General features: G+C 40.6%; 1 protein-coding gene across 1 annotated transcript in view; it reads right to left on the bottom strand.

Moving 5' to 3' along the window:
* Window positions 1-19,563, bottom strand: part of CNTNAP2 (contactin associated protein 2) — a gene marked incomplete at both ends in the record, with an annotated part of 665,714 nt that overhangs the window by 399,003 nt on the left and 247,148 nt on the right. Inside the window, one exon of the mRNA XM_079533370.1 lies at window positions 2,814-3,007. Coding sequence (XP_079389496.1) covers window positions 2,814-3,007 — 194 coding nt within the window. The remainder of the gene's footprint in view (window positions 1-2,813; window positions 3,008-19,563) is intronic.

Below are 19,563 nucleotides of genomic sequence, written 5' to 3'. Positions count from 1 at the left end.
TCTTCTCTATGAGAGTGGTGAGGTGCTTGAACAGCTGCCCAGAGAGGCTGTGCATGCCCTGTCCCTAGAGGTGTTTGAGGCCAGGTTGGATGGGGCCGTGGGCAGCCTGGTCTAGTATTAAATGTGGAGGGTGGTGGCCCTGCATGTGGCAGGGGGGTTGGTGATTCATGATTCTTGAGGTCCCTTCCAAACCAGGCCATTATGTGATTCTGCGAGATTGACCAGCTGAGAGGGAAAACATACGCTGCACATACAGACATGTGCTGTTGCCTAGGAATCCAAGATTGCCAACAATGCTAAAGGACAGTATAAATGACTCTTCAAATAAAGGGCTTGAGAGAGACAGAAAGAATCCTTCCCACTGACATGAGGATATCCTCATACCAATGGAATGCCACTGGAATCCACAGAAATGACTATCTCTTGCTTTCTATAAAGAACCCTTGCTTTTATTTCTTATATTTTCACTATTTACTGAATTATTCAATATCATATGTGCTTCAGTATTAAGAACTGCTCAGATTTGCATTTCTGTTTTCATTTTTTCCTCCCTTGGTTTCTCCTTTAAAGTTACTTTTGTCTGTAAACAACTATACTCAGTTATGGAACTGATGGAACACAGGAACTATATAGCAGGATCTGTACCTTTCTCTCACAGATAAAAAAGAATTGAAATATACAAATCCAAAGGGGAAAGACAAAGTACTGTGCAATTTCTCTATTTTCAGGATTACTGCAGTCACTACAGCTAGGAAGAATATGAATTTGAGTTTAAGTTTCCTATGCTGGCTATGCTTGTCTCATGGAGTCTGACTTGGCCCTCACGCTTGTAGGATCTGCCTTACAGAGTCACTGTGTACAAGAAATTTAACCAACAAACAAACACACACACACACACACACACAATGGGAAACTCTTCACCAGCCCATTTCCACACTGGCAAGTCTGTCTCATAATGCTACTACAATTGTCCAGAAACCTTTCTTCATGCTCAGGCACCTTCCCTGTCTTTGCAACATACTGACAGTTAATAAATACAGTACATTCAAGATTAAACAGGCGAGAATATCACTTCATAAAAAAAAATTCACTTCCTAAAATCCATTTTTCCTGTTTAGGAAAGTTAAAGTCAATACTCTAGTGATGTGGGGGTTTTTTTGTGTTTTGTTTTGTTTTTTTTTTGTTTGTTTTTGGACAATCTGGAATAGCTTGCAATTTTTATACTATTCTAAAAATGCAGGACATTCACAGCAGCTGTGCTGCATCTAACAGCTTGTGAAGCAAGTGCAAACACAAAGTGCAGATTTCTGCACAACTCATCACATACTGCTATAGATTATAATCATGTTCTGCAACAAAAATAATTTTTGCTGAATTCACTAAACATTTCTAATTGCTAATAAATAGATAAATGAAATATTTCCTTACAGAAAAGCTGTCAATATTTCTGCATTAAGATACAATATAAGAATAAATCTTTCTATAAAGCCCTCAGAAATACTGACTGTTTTGGAAACAGTTACAGCTTGGACAAAAATCACCAAACCACATACTGCTGAAAGACTTTTCCTTCCAGGGTATTAAGAATAGATTATTCCTGTTTTATTAAGCTTTATATATCTCTCAGCTTCATAGTTTTCTTTCTCATTCCCTTGAGAGAAATTGATAATTTCAGTAGTAGTTCCTTAAGATTTTTCTACCTCTAAGATAATACAAACACTAAAGGCTACAAGTATTTTTATATACATAAGAGCCCTTGAAAGTAAAACCTTTTATATTTAAAGTTTAAGCATGAGCTTTATTTCCTCCCAAGATAAACAAGATCCTCACAACCCATTCCTAAAAAAATCTAAAGCAGTACCCGATATTTTCCTCTTCACTCCTGCTTCCACCCATCCCCAGCTTTTCATTTTCAGAATCCAGTGTGCCACATAGAGAATGCTTTTTCAGTAAGTTTCAATGCTCTAATAAAAAACAAGTCTGCCTGTATATACTCCACATATTAAGAAAGTTCCTGTAACACAAACCAAACCACAGACCTCATGCTGCATCTTTGATGTTCATTTTTAATAGACCATAAAAGACAGATCTGACAAAAGCAAATCTAAAGCATAACAAAACTAAAGCTTGTCTTATTTGACAGTACTCCTCCAATGAAATGTAGTAGTTAATCAACTCAATTTGGTTTCAGAAAGAATTCTGTTGTTCTCAAACTACACTTTTTCAAAAGACCATCAATCTAAATGAACTACTATGAGAACAGACATGTCAAATAATAGCTGTCATTTTTTTTTTTCCAGCAGAATAGAAGCAACTGTTTTCAAAAAGAAGGAAATTAGCAGCTTATCTTTGAAAGCATAAAAAACAAAAACGAAAAAAACAGGACCAAGTTATATATGGTTCTCTCTAAAATTATTACAGCATTCAGATTTCTGTAACTTCAATATGGAAAACATCACATACATTAAAAACACACACACAAAGAACAAGCCACTTTTCAAAATAAAATATTAGAGAAGAATTTTCAGAACTATTTCTGTGCCTCACTTTTACTCTATGTAAATTGAAACAGGGGAATAATAACAACAACATTAAGTTGCTATGCATCTTTAATAACTGTTATCATCCCAAATAAAATATTGCTAAGGCCTAGATAGGACTCCTGGCAACAGCTACAACTTGAATTACCACATTTTGAGCTGTTCTGTCCTCACAAATACCATATCAATGAATTATAGAAGCGTATAGACCCTAAAAATGCAATCAATCAACATGATTACAGCATACATTTTCATTGCATACCAATGACTTACCCAGATATTTCCATCCTGATGGTAAGGTTTCCAGTTTCTCCCTGTATCACTACAGAGCATCCGATACTGAGTAACCCAGTCAGAACTGCTATACCTGCCTTGAGTTGCGATAGCACTGATCTGCTTCCTATTACCAAAATCCACCTGCAGCCACTGATAATGATCACTGTCTGATGGAGACCAGCCTCCTGCACCTGTTGGGTTGAAACAGAAGAGAGACGTAGACCTCAGACACTTACTTAGGAGGGAACACATTGTGAAGATGTTGATTGCTGGAAGGCAGACCAGCTGTGAGAAGTATAATAGAAAAAAGCATACACATATAAAAGAAATATGATTGCTTTTTTTAAAAAAATGCATCTTTAGTATAAATTCAAACGCATTAACTTGACTTAATCATTTTATGATGTAGTTATAATGATTTAATGGGCTGCTTGCTAAAGACTCAGTATCTTTATTATGCCGTAATTACACTTTATTAGTTTTTGCCACATTATAATTTTTCAAAGGCTGACTAATTTGCCATGAAATTCTTTGTTAGTCAGTTGGCACAAATCAGTAACAATTTCTGGATTTCATAGGCACTTGAAACAGCATTTCACATTAAAGAGATAATACTGATCAAGGGTCTGCCCTCCAGGGCAAGATACAGGCTGCATTCCTACCCTGGGTCAACTGCAGCTAGCACTGGGGTATGACCCAGCTGACATTGGGCACCAAGGGGAAAGGGGAAAGGGTCTTGATCTGTCAAAAGGTCATGATGAAGGTCCCCTTAGCAATGAAGACTGGAGTGTTGACCACAAGGTCAGTAGGCCATGTACTGATTATTGGAAGGACTACTGAGCCTCCTACTCCAATAATCTCCCCCACGCTGCAAGTAGGCCACACCACTGCAGTCCTACTTGCACCTTCCAAGGCCATTCTATTCTATACCCAGTTCTAGATTCTCAGGGGCAGGGAGCAGAAGATTAGTTTCATCGCCAATTTGGGGTCTGATCCAATTATCAGTGCCCATAGTTTGCATCCTAAGCAGGGAGGCCCATGTTGTCTGTAGTATTTTCAGAGCACTGGGTCTGCCGTCTCTAGGCCTTCCATTCAGGTCCTGCAGGGTTTCATGGCATCTCTTTGTCCACTTCTGCAGAGACAGCTTCAGGGGGGCCTTAAGAATATCACAGTAGCGTTCAATAAGGCCTGCCCCCATTGGATTATATGGCAGGTGGAATTGCCATTCAGTGTTGTTTTCCTCTGCCCACACTTTATTACAGCACCAGTAAAATGCGTCCCTTGGACATTCTCAATGACTTGAGGTATTCTATAGGCAGCCATCAACTTGGTAAGTGCCTTGGTGGTACAGGCCTGGTTCACTCTCGGCACTGGATAGGCCTGCATTAGCCCACTAGCCATGTCGACACAAATCCGGGCATATCTTCCACCTCTCACCGAGGGAGGGGCCCAATGTAATCAACTTGGCATTGCTGGAGATGATTGTGTCTTCTAGCAAGATGGGCTGTTGTTTCAGACAATGATGTCAGTCTCATCTTAGAGCAAGTCTCACAGTCTTGGCATGTCTGGGCAATGTCAGATAGTTGTATGGGCAGTCCCCATGCTTTAGCAGCTGCCCACATTGTCTTTTGTCCAGCTGCAGGCAATGTACTCAGATGGTGAATTCTCAATCCATCAAACTTGAGCCAGTGTCAGCTTCATCCCTTCCCAGTGACTGTAGGGGTTGGTGACCAGAAACGTGGTAGACATGTACAGTCCTGTGTTTAAAACGCATTCCATATGTCTAACCACATGTCTTTGCCCTAGATTGGTTGGGCATGGACAGTCCATTCCTGGGTGGCTCACTGCTCAATCCAAAGACTGAGCCCCTGGCACACAGCCCAACTGTGCAGATGTCCAGGATACCATCACCGGGTTCCTTGGTTATGACCATCTACATGGCTCACAGTTCTGCCCATTGGCTACACTGACCATCCCCCTCTTCAACTTAACCCTCTTATAAGGAAAAAGCTTAGCTATAATTAGATTATTAAATTTATAATGCAATACAATTTTATTTTAGCGGATTCATAATGCTGAGTCAAATTTTGCAACTGACAAACGTTCATGCCTTGTAAATTAAAACTAAGTTTGTGAAAGCATTTACCTACAAATCCATTGAAAAGTTAGGTTCAGAAAATATCCATTTGGGAAAATTTGGGCGCTTAAATTTCTCTTCATTTCACTTACATTTTAAAAGAGTCATAACATTTTCTTCACATTATGTTTGACAAAATTTAAAGATATGTGACACTACATTTAAAGTTCTGATGTGAAAGCAGATGGAAACATGAGTACTGTGCAATATATGAGACAGTCACCTAACAGTTGCTACTAAGTGAAACTAGACTTTCAGCCAATATTACAAAGAGCAGCAATCATTCTGTTGGTTGCCTGATCAAATTTTGTATCTCAGTTTTGCATTTCCTTTTCAGATTTTCCAAATAAGTAAAAAAAATATAGTCAAAAGGATGAAGGAGAAACATTCAGTTATAGTGGATCAGCATGTGAAGGGAATGATCTGGAAATTCCTCTTCCAGTTTGATTCATCAAGCTGTGTAAAGCAGGAGCTGATTTATTTATTTGTTTGTGATCTGTCTGTAACCTGCATTGGATTGATAAATGTTGTTTTTTTTTAATTTGTTTGTTTGCTTTTCAAATTAATTTGGAAGAAACCTGGATTAAATACAATTCCCCCACAAATCAAAGTACTTGAAATACTTTGTGTCTTCACTCAAGAAGCATTCATTCTAAAAATCTCACATCCCCGGAAATGTGCATGTGCTTGCAGCTAAGCATAATCATTAAATATTGTGTTGAATAAAAATATCTTCCTCACTAGAATGAAAGGAATCTATCCGACACTGGACACAGAAAAGAGGAGATAATGATAAAATATTTAACAATTTTTTTGCCTTTTAAAAGGAGTACTGAGGTAGAAATTCAAAACTGTTTTTCACAATAAATATGACATTTTTTAGAAATACATTTGTTTTTATAGAATAACAAATTATCTTTAGGAATGAGCAAAATAACCTTATGCAAACTTTTGGTTTTAATTATCACTGGTTACATTCTGAATTATATTATTGCATTGTTTGTATTTTTTAATATGGTGGGAAAAAGCAACATTGGATACATCTGTAATGGTATATTTTACTTCATGTACTGCCTTTAATGCAAATACACTAAGAACTATGAAATCAATGTGACTTATGAATAATTGGAAATATACGACTATAAAATATTTAAAATATATTAAACATGCATACAATATAGTTTACTTTCACTAATCTGGCAAGGAGCACATATTGATAGTAGAGCTGCAACAAATAAAAATGCAGACCATATCTGCTTCCTATTTTTACACTATTCCAGAATTTATTGGGATTAATCACACTCAATAAATAATTGACTCAGTGAAGTTAGCTAAAAGTCATTGGTTAGTATCATTTATACTGGATAGCACTCCACTGCACAAAAAAGACAACTAATTTCAACTTGTGCAAGAATGATTGTACATGACTTTGATAGCAGATAACAGAGAACTATATGTTCAACATATGTGGTACACAGATATTTATGCATTCAAGCAACCTTCATGCACAGAAAAGCCTAAGAATCTTAAACAGGAAAGCCAGCCAGAGAATGTCTGTTGATAAAGAAGGCTGTGAAAGACTTTTTTTAACTTTTATTTTCAAAACAGCCACAGAACTTTGTTTGATCTGCTCGTACTGCAGACAGATCAAGCAACATCTAACGAGTTTACTACTGGAAAAGATATACAGTGATGCAGAAGATGCACAAAACTATATTCAAAATTAGAAGAACTTGTAGAACGTGGTGTAAGGGACCAATGAAGAATTTGACTCAACAACTCAAGTTTAAAAGAGGAGGTGGGAGAGGCAGACAAGGTCCTGAAGAGGAGGGGCAGCAAGCTTGTTTACCCTCTTCATTTTATGGCAGCTTACTGAGGGGGGAGGCACATGGTCACTAGGACCCTCACCAAAAACCCCCAAATCTTCTGGAACCCTCAGCTGTGCAGATGGGAATGTGTTCCACCCCAAGCTTGGGCTCTGACCAACTGGGCTATATGAAGCTGGATACTCATGTTCTGGTATTTTTGGTTGACCTACCACACATAGATCAAGATCCCAGCTAAAGACAACACTGGATCTGAGGATGTGGTGAAAAATCTCTTCTTCATTCTCTTCTTTTTCCTTTTTATCTCTTTTCACTTGTCTTTTTTAGTAGCCATTGCCTAAACATGCCTTGAATTAGCTGACTAGTATATAATGTCTGTGCCAAAGTAGCTTTCATCCACAACACTTATTGGCGCTAGAAAGTGGTCTGATTTTCCTCAAGCTAATTGGTTGGAAAGCTCAATGAATTCTCTTAGATTGTTCCTCTGAGTCCCTTGTCCTAGAATTTATTTCTGTTTCAGTCACAGTTATTCACCATCCCCTGTCTCAAATAATAATATAATACCAGTACTGTGGTAAGTCTAGTTTCCTGCACTTTTGAAACCAAAGGTTTCAATGGTATAAATGAAAGAAAGATGTGAAATATAACTAGGAAATGAACTACTAAAAGCTATAAGTTTAAGATCTAGGATTGGTGGTAGTTATTATTCAAAGCTTAACTTTGTGTAACTTTAGAAAACTTCTAACAGCCTTTCAGCAAGGAAACTTAAAATCTCTTTTCTTTAATAACTACGTAATAATAGCCTGTAATAATAGCCTAATTCAGAGTTTGAATCTGCATACTCGTATGGGAAAAACACAAACCAAATTTTCAATGACAAATAACACTTCTAGGTCACTCTAATATTGTCAAAACAATACTTTCTGATACTTTGCTATTTTCCTTGCAACTTTTCTTACTACTTCTCATTCCTTTATATAAAAGATAAATCAAGAGAAAAAGGAAGACTTTGAAATACTGAGATCATTCATCTACTGCACTATAGAGAAAATATGGAGAGCCATTTTCTACAGTACCTTAGAAAACAATATAACAAACATCGAAATTGCATGAATCTACCCACATTGTTAGTCAACTGTTTAAGTAGGATATCAGTAGCAGTTTCCATTTTTTGATTGTTTATTTTTTGTCACTGTAGATACTGAATGTGTGTATACAGACAATAAAATGTTCAACTTTACACATAGAAAACTGAATTACAACATTGAGTGGGTCTAGTAACACTGATAAAGGCAAATACAAAAGACTTGCATGGTTGCAAGGGTTGCACTTTTAACCTCTATTAGGCGGAGCCCTCTAAACAGCAATCCTTATATAGGAAACCACTATCACTTAATATGTTTCTAACATTAACATGGATAAGTATTTTTTATTTCTTTATTATAAATAAAATGCATTGTTAAGTTTCTTATCACAGAATCACAGAATGGCCAGGGTTGGAAGGAACCTCAAAGATCATGAATCACCAACCCCCCTGCCACATGCAGGGCCACCACCCTCCACATTTAATACTAGACCAGGCTGCCCACGGCCCCATCCAACCTGGCCTCAAACACCTCTAGGGACAGGGCATGCACAGCCTCTCTGGGCAGCTGTTCAAGCACCTCACCACTCTCATAGAGAAGAACTTCCCCCTGACACCTCAATCTTCCCTCCCTCAACTTCAAACCATTTCCCCTTGTCCTGCAGTTATCTACCCTTTCCAAGAGTTGATTCCCCTCCTGTTTGTAGGCTCCCTTTAGGTACAGAAAGGCTGCAGTGAGGTCACCCCGCAGCCTTCTTTTCTCCAGGCTGAACAAGTCCAGCTCCCTCAGCCTGTTTTCATAAGGGAGATGCTCCAGCCCTTGACCATCTCTGTGGCCGTTCTCTGGACCCTCTCCAACAGCTCTCTGTCTTGTTCTGGAGGCTCCAGACCTGGACGCAGTGCTGCAGATGGGGCCTCACAAGAGCAGAGTAGAGGGGGACAATCACCTCCCTGTCCATGCTGGCCACCCCTCTCCTGATGCAGCCCAGGATTCCATTTGCCTTCTGAGCTGCAAGAGCACACTGCTGGCTCATGTTAAGATTTTCATCCATCAAGACTCTCAGGTCCTTCTCTGCAGGGCTGCTCTCAAGCACCGCTCCTTCCGGTCTGTACAGATGCCTGGGATTCCTCCAGCCCCAGTGCCAAACTCTGCACTTTGCTGTGCTGAACCTCATCAGGTTCACCCAGGCCCACCTTTCCAGCCTGTTGAGGTCCCTCTGAATGGCATCCCTTCCTTCCACCATGTCAACCACACCACTCAGCTTGGTGTCATCAGCAAACTTGCTGAGGGTGCACTCGATTCCATTGTTGATGTCACTGATAAAGATGTTAAAGAGCACTGGTCCCAAGACAGAGCCTTGAGGGACAGCGCTCGTTATTGGCCTCCACCTGCACATACAAACATATTCATATGTTTGGATTTGTAATCTCTTTTCTCTTTTCATAGTAGAGATTTTTTTAGAATGTTTTAAAAGTTCTTTCCGGAAGAGAACAGCAATGAAATTACAGACCACAACATGAACCCTGATAACTGGGAAATAATGAACACCATGTTCTGGAAAATGCCAATATTGATTATATGCCAATATTCTACTGCCAATAGAAGGCAATAATTATTGAGAAAATAGCAGCATGATTATAATCAACCTCTACTTTACTTATATCAAATCTGTAAAAAACAAACAAGCAAACAAAAAAAAAAAAAAAAAAGAAAAACTACAAAATTGACAACAATATTTCTTCGTCTCCAGAGTTCATTATTAGAATTTACCCCAACTAAGAACACATTTACTATAAAATGGCAAATTAGACCCAAACTCTAGCCTACCCTAACCCTAACCCTAATCCTAACCCTAACCCCATGAGTTTCAATAGAAACTTTGCAGAGATGCACTAAGAATTGTTCTCAAGTAAGCTTTCACTCTCAAGTAAGGATATAAATTACTTATAAAACATAAAATACAATTGACAAAATCTGTGGGCAGCAGAAGCCCTAATTCACTTTTGCAACTACTTCTAGACTTTCTTACACTGATATTAAGTCTTCCCCTCCACTGAAAAGTAGGCAAGGGGAAAAATATTCCTAATTATATTTCTCAAAATAGTTTAATTTTAATTTAAAAACTCAAAAATTAAGAGTAAAAATTACCCAAGAGATAACTGTAGTTATCTGGATACAGTCCACATGGATCTTTTTTTTGAAAGAATGTTATAATCGCTATATTATTTTTTAAATCTCAACAGATCTTTCTTGCAGTAAATGCAATTAAGATAAATTCCTTGATATAGTGTCAGCTTCTTAATACACACTGCTTCCTAGCATATCTTAACTGAGCACAAATCATATGAGTGATCAGTCTGTTGGTAAGGAACAGCGTTGATGTCTAACAGTGAAAAAGTGAAAGAGATCTCATAGCTGTCATTCACAGTTGTCAAACTCAAAACAGCATAAAAATCATAAGCCTGAGGAGTCTCGTGTCTTGAGCTGTTCAGGAACAAACACTGAGCAGCTTTCATTTTAATGAACACATCACTTTAAACTGTGCTTTTCCCATCTGTTCTGCATTCTGATTACATAGGCAAAAAAGAAGCTCATTCACAGTTCCATCCTAATGGAATCTTAGAACTTGGATGAGATTTAAATACACAGTGTGCATCATCTATATTCAAAACATCAAGCAGCTTCTTCTCCATGAGATGTTTTCTTGTTTTGCAGACTGAAAATTGAGGCATGCCAGTGGTTCTCTGCACCTGGCATACAAAGCCTTGCATACAAAATTACCACAGTGGCATTCAAGAGACAAGGAAGAGATTATAAAGATCTCCCTTTACTCATAACCTCATTCCAATCAAGAGGACACAAATCTTTCGTTGCATGTTTATACATTGCAGCCCTGCAGTTTTTCAAGCAAGTCTGGTCATATTCCTGGCAATATCTAGCAAGGGTAGAAGCTCATGCATAACAAACAGTAGACATTCCCTCTGCAGTGCCCCTGCTGAGTGATCAAGCCCTGATTAGCAGATTCCTACCCAAAACTTTACTGATAGCCAGATAAGGAGCTGCTGTAATAGTAAAGTTCTACCAACTGCAACTGAATAGCATTTACAGCACTTTGAAATCCAGATACAAGATGATTACTACATCACTGATATTTCCTTATAATTGTAGTACAGATGACAGCCAGAATCTCACATTCAGTTGAGCACTGACTAGCCACCCCAGGTCCACTTCTTTCTCATGTTCTTCCAGCTACTCTGCCCTACGCCTATAGCATTGCCTGGAATTGTTGTGAACCAAAGTGCAGGACTTGGCACTCAATCTTATTAAACTTCATCCCATTAGCCTCTGCCCTTTGATCTAGCCAGTCCAGCACCCTCTGTTTGGCCTTCTTACTCCTTGGCAGATCAACACTTTTTCCCAATTTGGCGTCATCTGCAAACATGCTGAGGGTGCAGTCAATGACCTCATCCAGGTCATAAATGAAGATAATGAATGGGGTGAGCCTCAGTACCCCTGGGAAATACTACTTGTGACCAGTCACCAAACTGGATTTTACTTCATTCATAATCACACTCTGAGCATGACCATTCATCTAGTCCTTTACCCAGCAAAGTGTGTACCTGTCTAAGTGCAGGAGACGGTGTTAAAGGCCTTACTAAGGTCTAGGTGGGCTGCATCAGCAACTTTTCCCTTGTTCACCCAGCAGGTCACTTGATCATAGAAGGAGATCAGGTTGGTCAAGCAGGACCTGCCTTTCATGAATCTGTGCTGGCTGGGCCTGATTCCCTGGTTATCCTGCGAGTACCATATAATCATGTTCAAGATGATTCGCTCCATAACCTTTCCTGGTACTGACGTCAGACTGGCAGGCCTGTAGTTCTCTGGATCCTCCTTGCTGACCTTCTGGTAGATGGGAGTAATGTTGGCAAGCCTCCAATCTACTGGGACCTCTCCAGTTGATTAGGAATGATGACAGATGATGAAAAGCAGCTTGGCTATCACCTCCACTAACTCCCTCAGCACCGTTGGGTGGATGCCATCTGGCCCCATGGACTAGTGACAGTCAAAGTAGAGTAGTAGGTCAATGTTTCCCCCTGAATCGTGGAAGATTTATTCTGCTCCCCACCTGAGATTTCCAGGTCAGGGAGTAGAGTGCCCTGAAGATAACTGACTTTTAAAGACAGATGTAAAGAAGACATTATGAACCTCAGCCTTTTCCTTATCCTCAGTGGTCATGTTCCCTTTTGCATCCAGTAAATGATGGAGATTCTCCTTGGCTCTCCTCTTACTGTTAATATATTTGGAAAAAAGTTTTTTGTTTTCTTACAGTGGCCAGGTTGAGTTCAAGCTTGGCTTTTGCCTTTCTGATTTTTCTCTCTGCACACCTTTACAGCTTCTTTGTATTCTTTCTGAGTTGCCCGTCCCTTCTTCAACAGGAGGTAGATACTCTTTTTCTCCTGGAGCCTCAAGAATAGCTCCCTATTCATCCACCCAGTCTTTTTCCCCGCCAGCTCATTTTGTGGCTCAGGGGGAGAGCCTGCTCCTGCACCTTTAAGACTTCCTTCTTTGGGAGCAATCAGCCATCTTGGACCCCTTTACTCTCTGAGACTCAATCCCCCTACTAGTCTCCTGAACAATTCAGAGTTGCCTTTCATTTCTTCCACAACAGAGAATCTCTTTTTCAGCTGGAGCCTCAGGGAAAGCTTTCTGTTCATCCACAACTATCTTCTTCCCTGCCAGATCATCTTATGGCTCAGGGGGGCAGCCTGCTCCTGTGCTTAAAGGCACTGCCTCCATGAAGACTGACCAGTCTTCCTGGATCCCTTTACCCTACAGGACTGATTCCCAAGTGATTGTCCCTACCAGTGTCCTGAACAGTTCAAAGAAACAGTTCAGAAGTCCAAGGTAGCAGTTTCCTTGACCCACCCTCCCCCCTCCAGACTTCACCAAGAATTGAGAACTCTGCTGTTTTGTGTTTACTATGCCTAAGACAGCTCCTGACCTCCACAGCTCCTATCAGCCCTTTTCTGTGAACAGCACATCTAGTGGGGTATCTCACCTGGTAGGCAAGGCTCTCTTACCAGCTGCATCAGGAAGTCTTCCACATACTCTAGAAATGTCTTAGACTGCTTCTTCTGCACTGTATTGTATTTCCAGCATATATCAGGGAAGTTGAAATCTCCCATGAAAACAAGAGCTAGGGATTATGGAACATCTGCCTTCTGCTTGTAAAATGCTTTATCTGTTTCTTCATCCTAGTTAGGTTGTCTACTACAGACCCCCAACGTGATGTCTGCCTTGTTAACTTTTCCCTTGATCCTTACCCATGAAGATTCAACCTTTTCTTTCCTAGCCCCAAGCTCAACAACATCAAAACTTTCTTTTTTTTTTTTTCTTTTTTTTTCCTTTCTTGCAAGTTTGGCAGGAAATTACTCCACCTTTCTATCTCCTGCTCTCTCTCTCTTACATTCCTTAATGTCTTCACCTCCCCACTGAGCTTTGTCACCATACTGAACAGATCATCTACCTGCTCACACCTCACGCAGGTGGAATTCCTGCTGCCCTTCACCGACAACAACAGGATCAGGAACTCCCTGCAGCCAGAGACCTGAACCATCTAATTTTTAGGCACACACTCCATCTGAGCCACTGCATTCTTTTTTTGCCAGAGCTTTCTGCCTAGCAGAGACCATGGCTGGGTCTGTTGTCTGTGAGCCAGTCTCCTGAGTAGACAGAGATACTATGCCTTCACGAAGTTCTTATGCAAACTGCTGTGCCGTGCCGTTTGATAGTCTTGTTCAGTGCGCTCCCTAGTGCCTGGTTTTCCGAAAGCAGGGGGTGATCCCACCGCTGCTCCCGACTCCATCCCGACCACTTCAGAGCGCGCTGCCACCAGAAGGCTGTGGTGCCCAACAGCTGCTCCGTGGCAGGGCTGCCTCTCAACCAGCTGAGGCAATTCCCTGCTTTGGCATGGAATGCTTCTGCTCCAGAGCCAAGTATCTCACCAAAAAGTGTTACAGTACCTCTAAAACCAATTATGAAGTATGCTAGATGCCTCAGGATAAAACTCCAATGCCTAAGAACTGAAGTTAGGCAGCAGAGGTTATGTCTTCGGTCTTGAAATTGATTGACTTTATTTTAGTACCTGATTTGCAAGGACTGGCCTCTTTCTGTAAAAAGCTTCCTTAATGTAGGCAAAAGTCTGCTGTGTGGAATACTATTCTTGTGTTACCACCTATATACATCATCTCCATGTACAGGTGATACTTCTGTGAATGCAAACTTGAATGCTTTTGAAATAAGTACTCAATAGAAGAAATACAAGCATTTAGAAAAAGCGTGAGAACTTCTACCACATCGTATGGGTATGATTTTCATGTATGTGAAATTGGAAGAAACTGCAAAGAGTAAGAAAGACCTATACTGTACTGTCTGTAAAAGTCAAGTACAAACTTCTAAATCATCCACTGTTTGTGGCCATTCACTCCTGCTTGAGTGCAAACAAGGGTATACACATTCTGAGTTCAATTAGAGAGCTAATTAGGTCTGCCTTTTGAAATGATGCTGATAAAACTCAAACGTATTTATTAACTATTTACAGATTAATGTCCCGGTGCTGCTTCAGAATATTTAATGTTCAACTCTGGGTTTTTAGGATAGCTGGTAGTGCACTTAGTTACTGATGGGATAAGCAGTTACTGCTGTAATGGTCCTTGGAAAATATGAAAAAAGTATATCTGTAATAAACACATCCAGCGTGGCTGTCTGCAAGGCTGCCAGCAGCATGGATGATTTTCTGCTGGAGTCGGCTGTTTATTCACTTCAGAAGCTGCTAATGAACTAAATTGAGTTTTGCTGGAAATAATCTAGCTGCTCAGATATCTCAGGCTGATTTGCTAACTCTAGCTGTCTGTGGCTTATGGTTGTCTTAGAAATGCTGCCTCTTCAAATACTTGTTGGGAAATAAGATTTTCACACAAAGATGAAGACAGAGCTCAGTATTACTATTATTTTTTCCTTCCCCTTCCTCCCCCATTTAGACATGTATCTAATAAACTGACAATGTATTTTGAACTCTTCAATTAACAAATTGGAAAAAATTTCCATTCTTTCTGTTTTCATCAGGTTATGGCAAATTAACTTAAGACAGTGTTGCTTTATTTTTATCCAATTATTTGAGCTTAACATTCCACAGAATTTACTTTGATTGTTTTTTTTAAAGGAAAATATGATGCTTTCCTTTCAAAAAACTCCCTTTTTCAGAGAACCTGTCTGTTCTGCATCTCCATTAATTAGTTTTATTATTATTGTTTTTTCATTTTCGAAGCATGATTTTTCCTTCCCATTCAGAGTCCATTTCGGTGTCTTCTTGCAGTGCATGTTTTTCCTATCATTCTATATATTGCTTCAGGTGCAGAAAGGACTTGTAGTTCCAGAAGAGTGAGCTATAACAAGCATTTTTATCTGTACTTATAAGAATACCTTTTAAAAAATGTGAGTATTTATGAATAATGTTTAATTAGGGCCAGACTGTTGAAGTACGATTTTAAGCTCAACTGAGCAGCAATCAAAACTGTCTTCCAAAGACAAAATATTCATGGAGCTTCACTGAGTTGCATTACAAATGCAGGTAGGGTGGATATACATTTTGAAGTTGAGGCTATTAATTTGAAGGTGAGGAATAAGCACAGTAGGTTATATATTTAGATATGAGGCAGATGAACACATACAGGAAAATATATGAATCCAACAATAATGTCTGATAACTAAACAATAGTCATTAGGGAAAAAAATGCCTTTCTTAAAACATTACAAAACAACTCTAATAATAAGCTGAGCCTGAATTATTGATAAAGGAACAAAAACAGAGGTAGAAATTGAGTTTATAGAAAAAAATAGGAAATTTATCAAAAGGCAATTTTGCTAATAAATGTGAAAGTTTTTCCCCCTCAGTGTCCTAAAACTAAATAAAAATAGAACACAGCTGTTACTTGTAGTGTTTCCAAATTGTTACAGAAATGCTTCCATTTATGTGTGAAACATGACGAATTCTATCTGGTGTACAGATGCTTTTAATGATTCATATAAACTGCTAGAGGATTTTTTAAAGTCATGATTAACTAGTTTTCCACATTTTTGAAAGTGCTGATATTTTTTAATAAGTGCTAACAGTTAACTTGCCTTGAATTCTGATCAACTAATTTGGCCTACTACATATCATATGAAATACTTTTGTCAAATAAATTGTTGCCTTGTATAATGTATGTTTATCTAAAGCATGCATTTACAGAAAAGATCTTTTTCAAATTTAAAATTAGAATTTTCATTTATTTATAGACTCTTAGCAAGAGCTTTATTGTAGATGAACAAATGCTAGGTGGATGACAATACTGTTTTTTTCTCATGGTTGTTACATTACTCCTAAGTTCTTACCTACATAGAAAGATATTGTTCAGTAACATGGACACTGCATTTACAAACCACTACACCAAATTTTAAAACAAAATTTGAGTTATATTGAATAACATTGATCATAATGTGATATAACAACCTGTGTCCATGAGGAGGTTGCAATATTTAATGTGAGGATTTACAGCATGCAAATTAATGCACACTAGCTCCCTACTGTTCTTCTCTGTGTGATGTTAAGACAGTGAGCAATACTGTCCTGAAGGTTTTAATATCAATACTAGAAAAAGCCTAGGCCAGGTCCTTAGGGATTTCTGCCTTAAAAAGGAGGAATGCTTGTAGTCAGAGCTGATGCAGAATTGATCTCCTTGACTTGCTAGGGAGGATTTGGGAAATAGAAGAATCATATGCCATTATGGATGACATCTTGCATTTTCTGTACAGAAACCAAAATTTAACACTCCACTAAGAAAAACAAACTGTCGTGTTTACACCTATGTCAACGCTTAAAATTCCTGAAGCTTGTTTTATAGACACATCAAGAATTCGGATAAAAGGTCAAGGTCAGAGCCATGATTAAGAAGCAAAATGAAAGCACTGACTGGAGTTACATAGTGGTGATAAAAGTCCTTTTCGAACACCAACTGTTTTACAGAAGTTTCCCCCACATTATATTATCAATTTTGTTAGCAGCTTTGGATTTCTGACTAATACTGGACTTCAAAGAGAACCCAAGAAGCCAAATTTATTCTGTATTTCACTGTGCAAAAGGCAAAAGGTAATCCAGATATTTGCTGGGTAAGCAACGTGGCCAGGCACCTGCGGTCCAGATGGTTCCTGCAGTGCGTTGAAGACAACTTTCTCATGCAAGTGGTGGAGGAACCAACGAGGGGAGGAGTGTTGCTGGACCTTATTCTCACTAATAAGGAAGGGCTTGTCAAGGAAATAAAGGTCGGGGGCAGCTTGGGTTGTAGTGACCACAAGATGGTGGAGTTCAAGATCTTGAGTGGAAGAAGCAAAGCAAAAAGTAGGGTTGCTACCCTGGACTTTAGGAGAGACAACTTTGATCTCTTCCGGGACTTACTTTCCCACGGGCCAGGGTATAAAGAAGGTAAGGGAGCCTGCGAGAGCTGGTCGGCATTTAAGCAGCTCTTCTTCCAAGCTTAGGATCGGTGCGTCCCTGTGAGCAAGAAATCAGGAAAGGGTGGCAGAAGACCTGTGTGGATGAGCAAGGAGCTCGTGTGCAAACTCAAAGGGAAGAAGAAGGTCCATGAAATATGAAAAAAGGGTCTGACCACTTGTGAAGAATATAGGAGTGTTGTCAGGGCCTGCAGGGATGTGATGAGGAAGGCTAAAGCCTGCCTGGAATTGAATCTGGCAAAGGTGATAAAGGATAATAAAAAAGGTTTTTTTAAGTACATTAACAGTAAAAGGAAGACTAGGGAGAATGTGGCTCCCCTACTAAGTGACGGGGGTGTTCTGGTAATGGGGGATGCTGAGAAGGCAGAGATACTGAATGCCTTCTTTGCTTCTGTCTTCAGTGAAAAAGCTCTCCCTTGGGAATCCCAGACCCCGGATGTTAGTGAGAAGGCCTGGGGAAGGGAAGACCTCCCTTTAGGGGGAAGAGGGTCTGGAGAAGGGAAGAGGCAGTCAGAGAGTGCACAGGCAACACCAGTGTTCATAAATCCATGGGACCCGATGGGATGCATCCACGGGTGCTGAGGGAGCTGGCAGAGGAGATTGCTGAACTGCTCTCTGTCATCTTAGAGAGGTCTTGGAGAATGGGGAAGGTGCCTGAAGACTGGAGGATAACCAATGTCACTCCGGTCTCCAAAAAGGGAAGAAGGAAGATCCAGGTGATTATAGGCCAGTCAGCCTCACCTCTGTCCCTGGAAAGGTGATGGAACAGCTTGTGCTGGATGCCATCTCCAGACAACTGGGAGAAAAGGAGGTTATCAAGGAACAGTCAGCACGGATTCACAAGGGGGAGGTCATGCTTGACCAACCTGGTAGCCTTCTATGATGTTGTCACTGGCTGGGTGGATGGGGGGAGAGCAGTGGATGTAGTCTACCCTGATTTCAGCAAGGCATTTGATACTGTCTCCGATAACATCCCTATTACAAAGCTGAGGAAGTGTAGGATAGATGAGTGGACAGTGAGTTGAACTCACACAGTTGAAAACTGTGACAGTGGGTTGAAAACTGGCTGACTGGCAGAGTGCAGAGGATCATCGTTGGTGGTGCAGAGTCCAGTTGGAGACCTGTAACCAGCGGTGTTCCTCAGGGGTCGGTGCTGGGTCCGGTCTTGTTCAACATCTTCATCAATGACCTTGATGAGGGGATAGTGGCCACCCTCAGCAAGTTTGCTGATGATACAAAGTTGGGAGGATTGGCTGACATGCCTGAAGGCTGTGCTGCCATTCAGCGAGACCTGGACAGGCTGAGAGTTGGGCAGTAAGAAAGATGAGGTTTAACAAAAGCAAGTGTAGAGTCTTGCATCTGGGGAGGAATAATTGCATGCATTGGTACAGGATGGGGGATGAGCTGCTGGAGGGGAGCTCTGCAGAGAGGGACCTGGGTGTCCTGGTGGATGACAGGTTGGCCATGAGCCAACAGTGTGCCCTTGTGGCCAAAAAGGCCAATGGCATCCTGGGGTGCATTAAAAAGAGCGTGTCCAGCAGGTCGAGGGAGGTGATCCTCCCCCTCTGCTCTGCCCTGGTAAGGCCTCATCTGGAGCACTGCGTCCAGTTCTGGGCTCCCCAGTACAAAACAGACAGGGATCTCTTGGAAAGAGTCCAGCGGAGGGCCACAAAGATGGTGAGGGGCCTGGAGCATCTCTGCTATGAGGAAAGGCTGAGTGAACTGGGTCTGTTCAGCCTTGACTGAGAGGGGACCTGATCCAGGTCTACAAATATCTAAGGTGTGGGGGGCAGAGTGGCGAGGCCGGACTCTTTTCAGCAGTGTGTGGAGACCGGACAAGGGGAAACAGCCAGAAACTGCAGCAGAGGAAGTTCCGCACAAATGTGCGCAAGAACTTCTTTAGGTGAGGTGACTGAGCACTGGAACAGGCTGCCCAGGGAGGTGGTGGAGTCTCCTTCTCTGGAGATATTCAAGACCTGCCTGGACACCTACTTGTGTGACCTGATGTAAGGAACCTGCTTTGGCAGGGGGTTGGACTCGATGACCTCTGGAGCTACCTTCCAACCCCTATGATTCTATGATTCTGTGATTCTGTAATTTCCATATATTTCAAGATTCACTATGACCTTCATATTTTCACTGTCTTCTGG

This window comes from Tetrao urogallus, assembly GCF_951394365.1.
Source record: "Tetrao urogallus genome assembly, chromosome: 3".
Taxonomy (NCBI): domain Eukaryota; kingdom Metazoa; phylum Chordata; class Aves; order Galliformes; family Phasianidae; genus Tetrao; species Tetrao urogallus.
The sequence above is the reverse complement of the archived record's forward strand: the minus strand, read 5'-3'. Positions and strand labels throughout refer to the sequence as shown.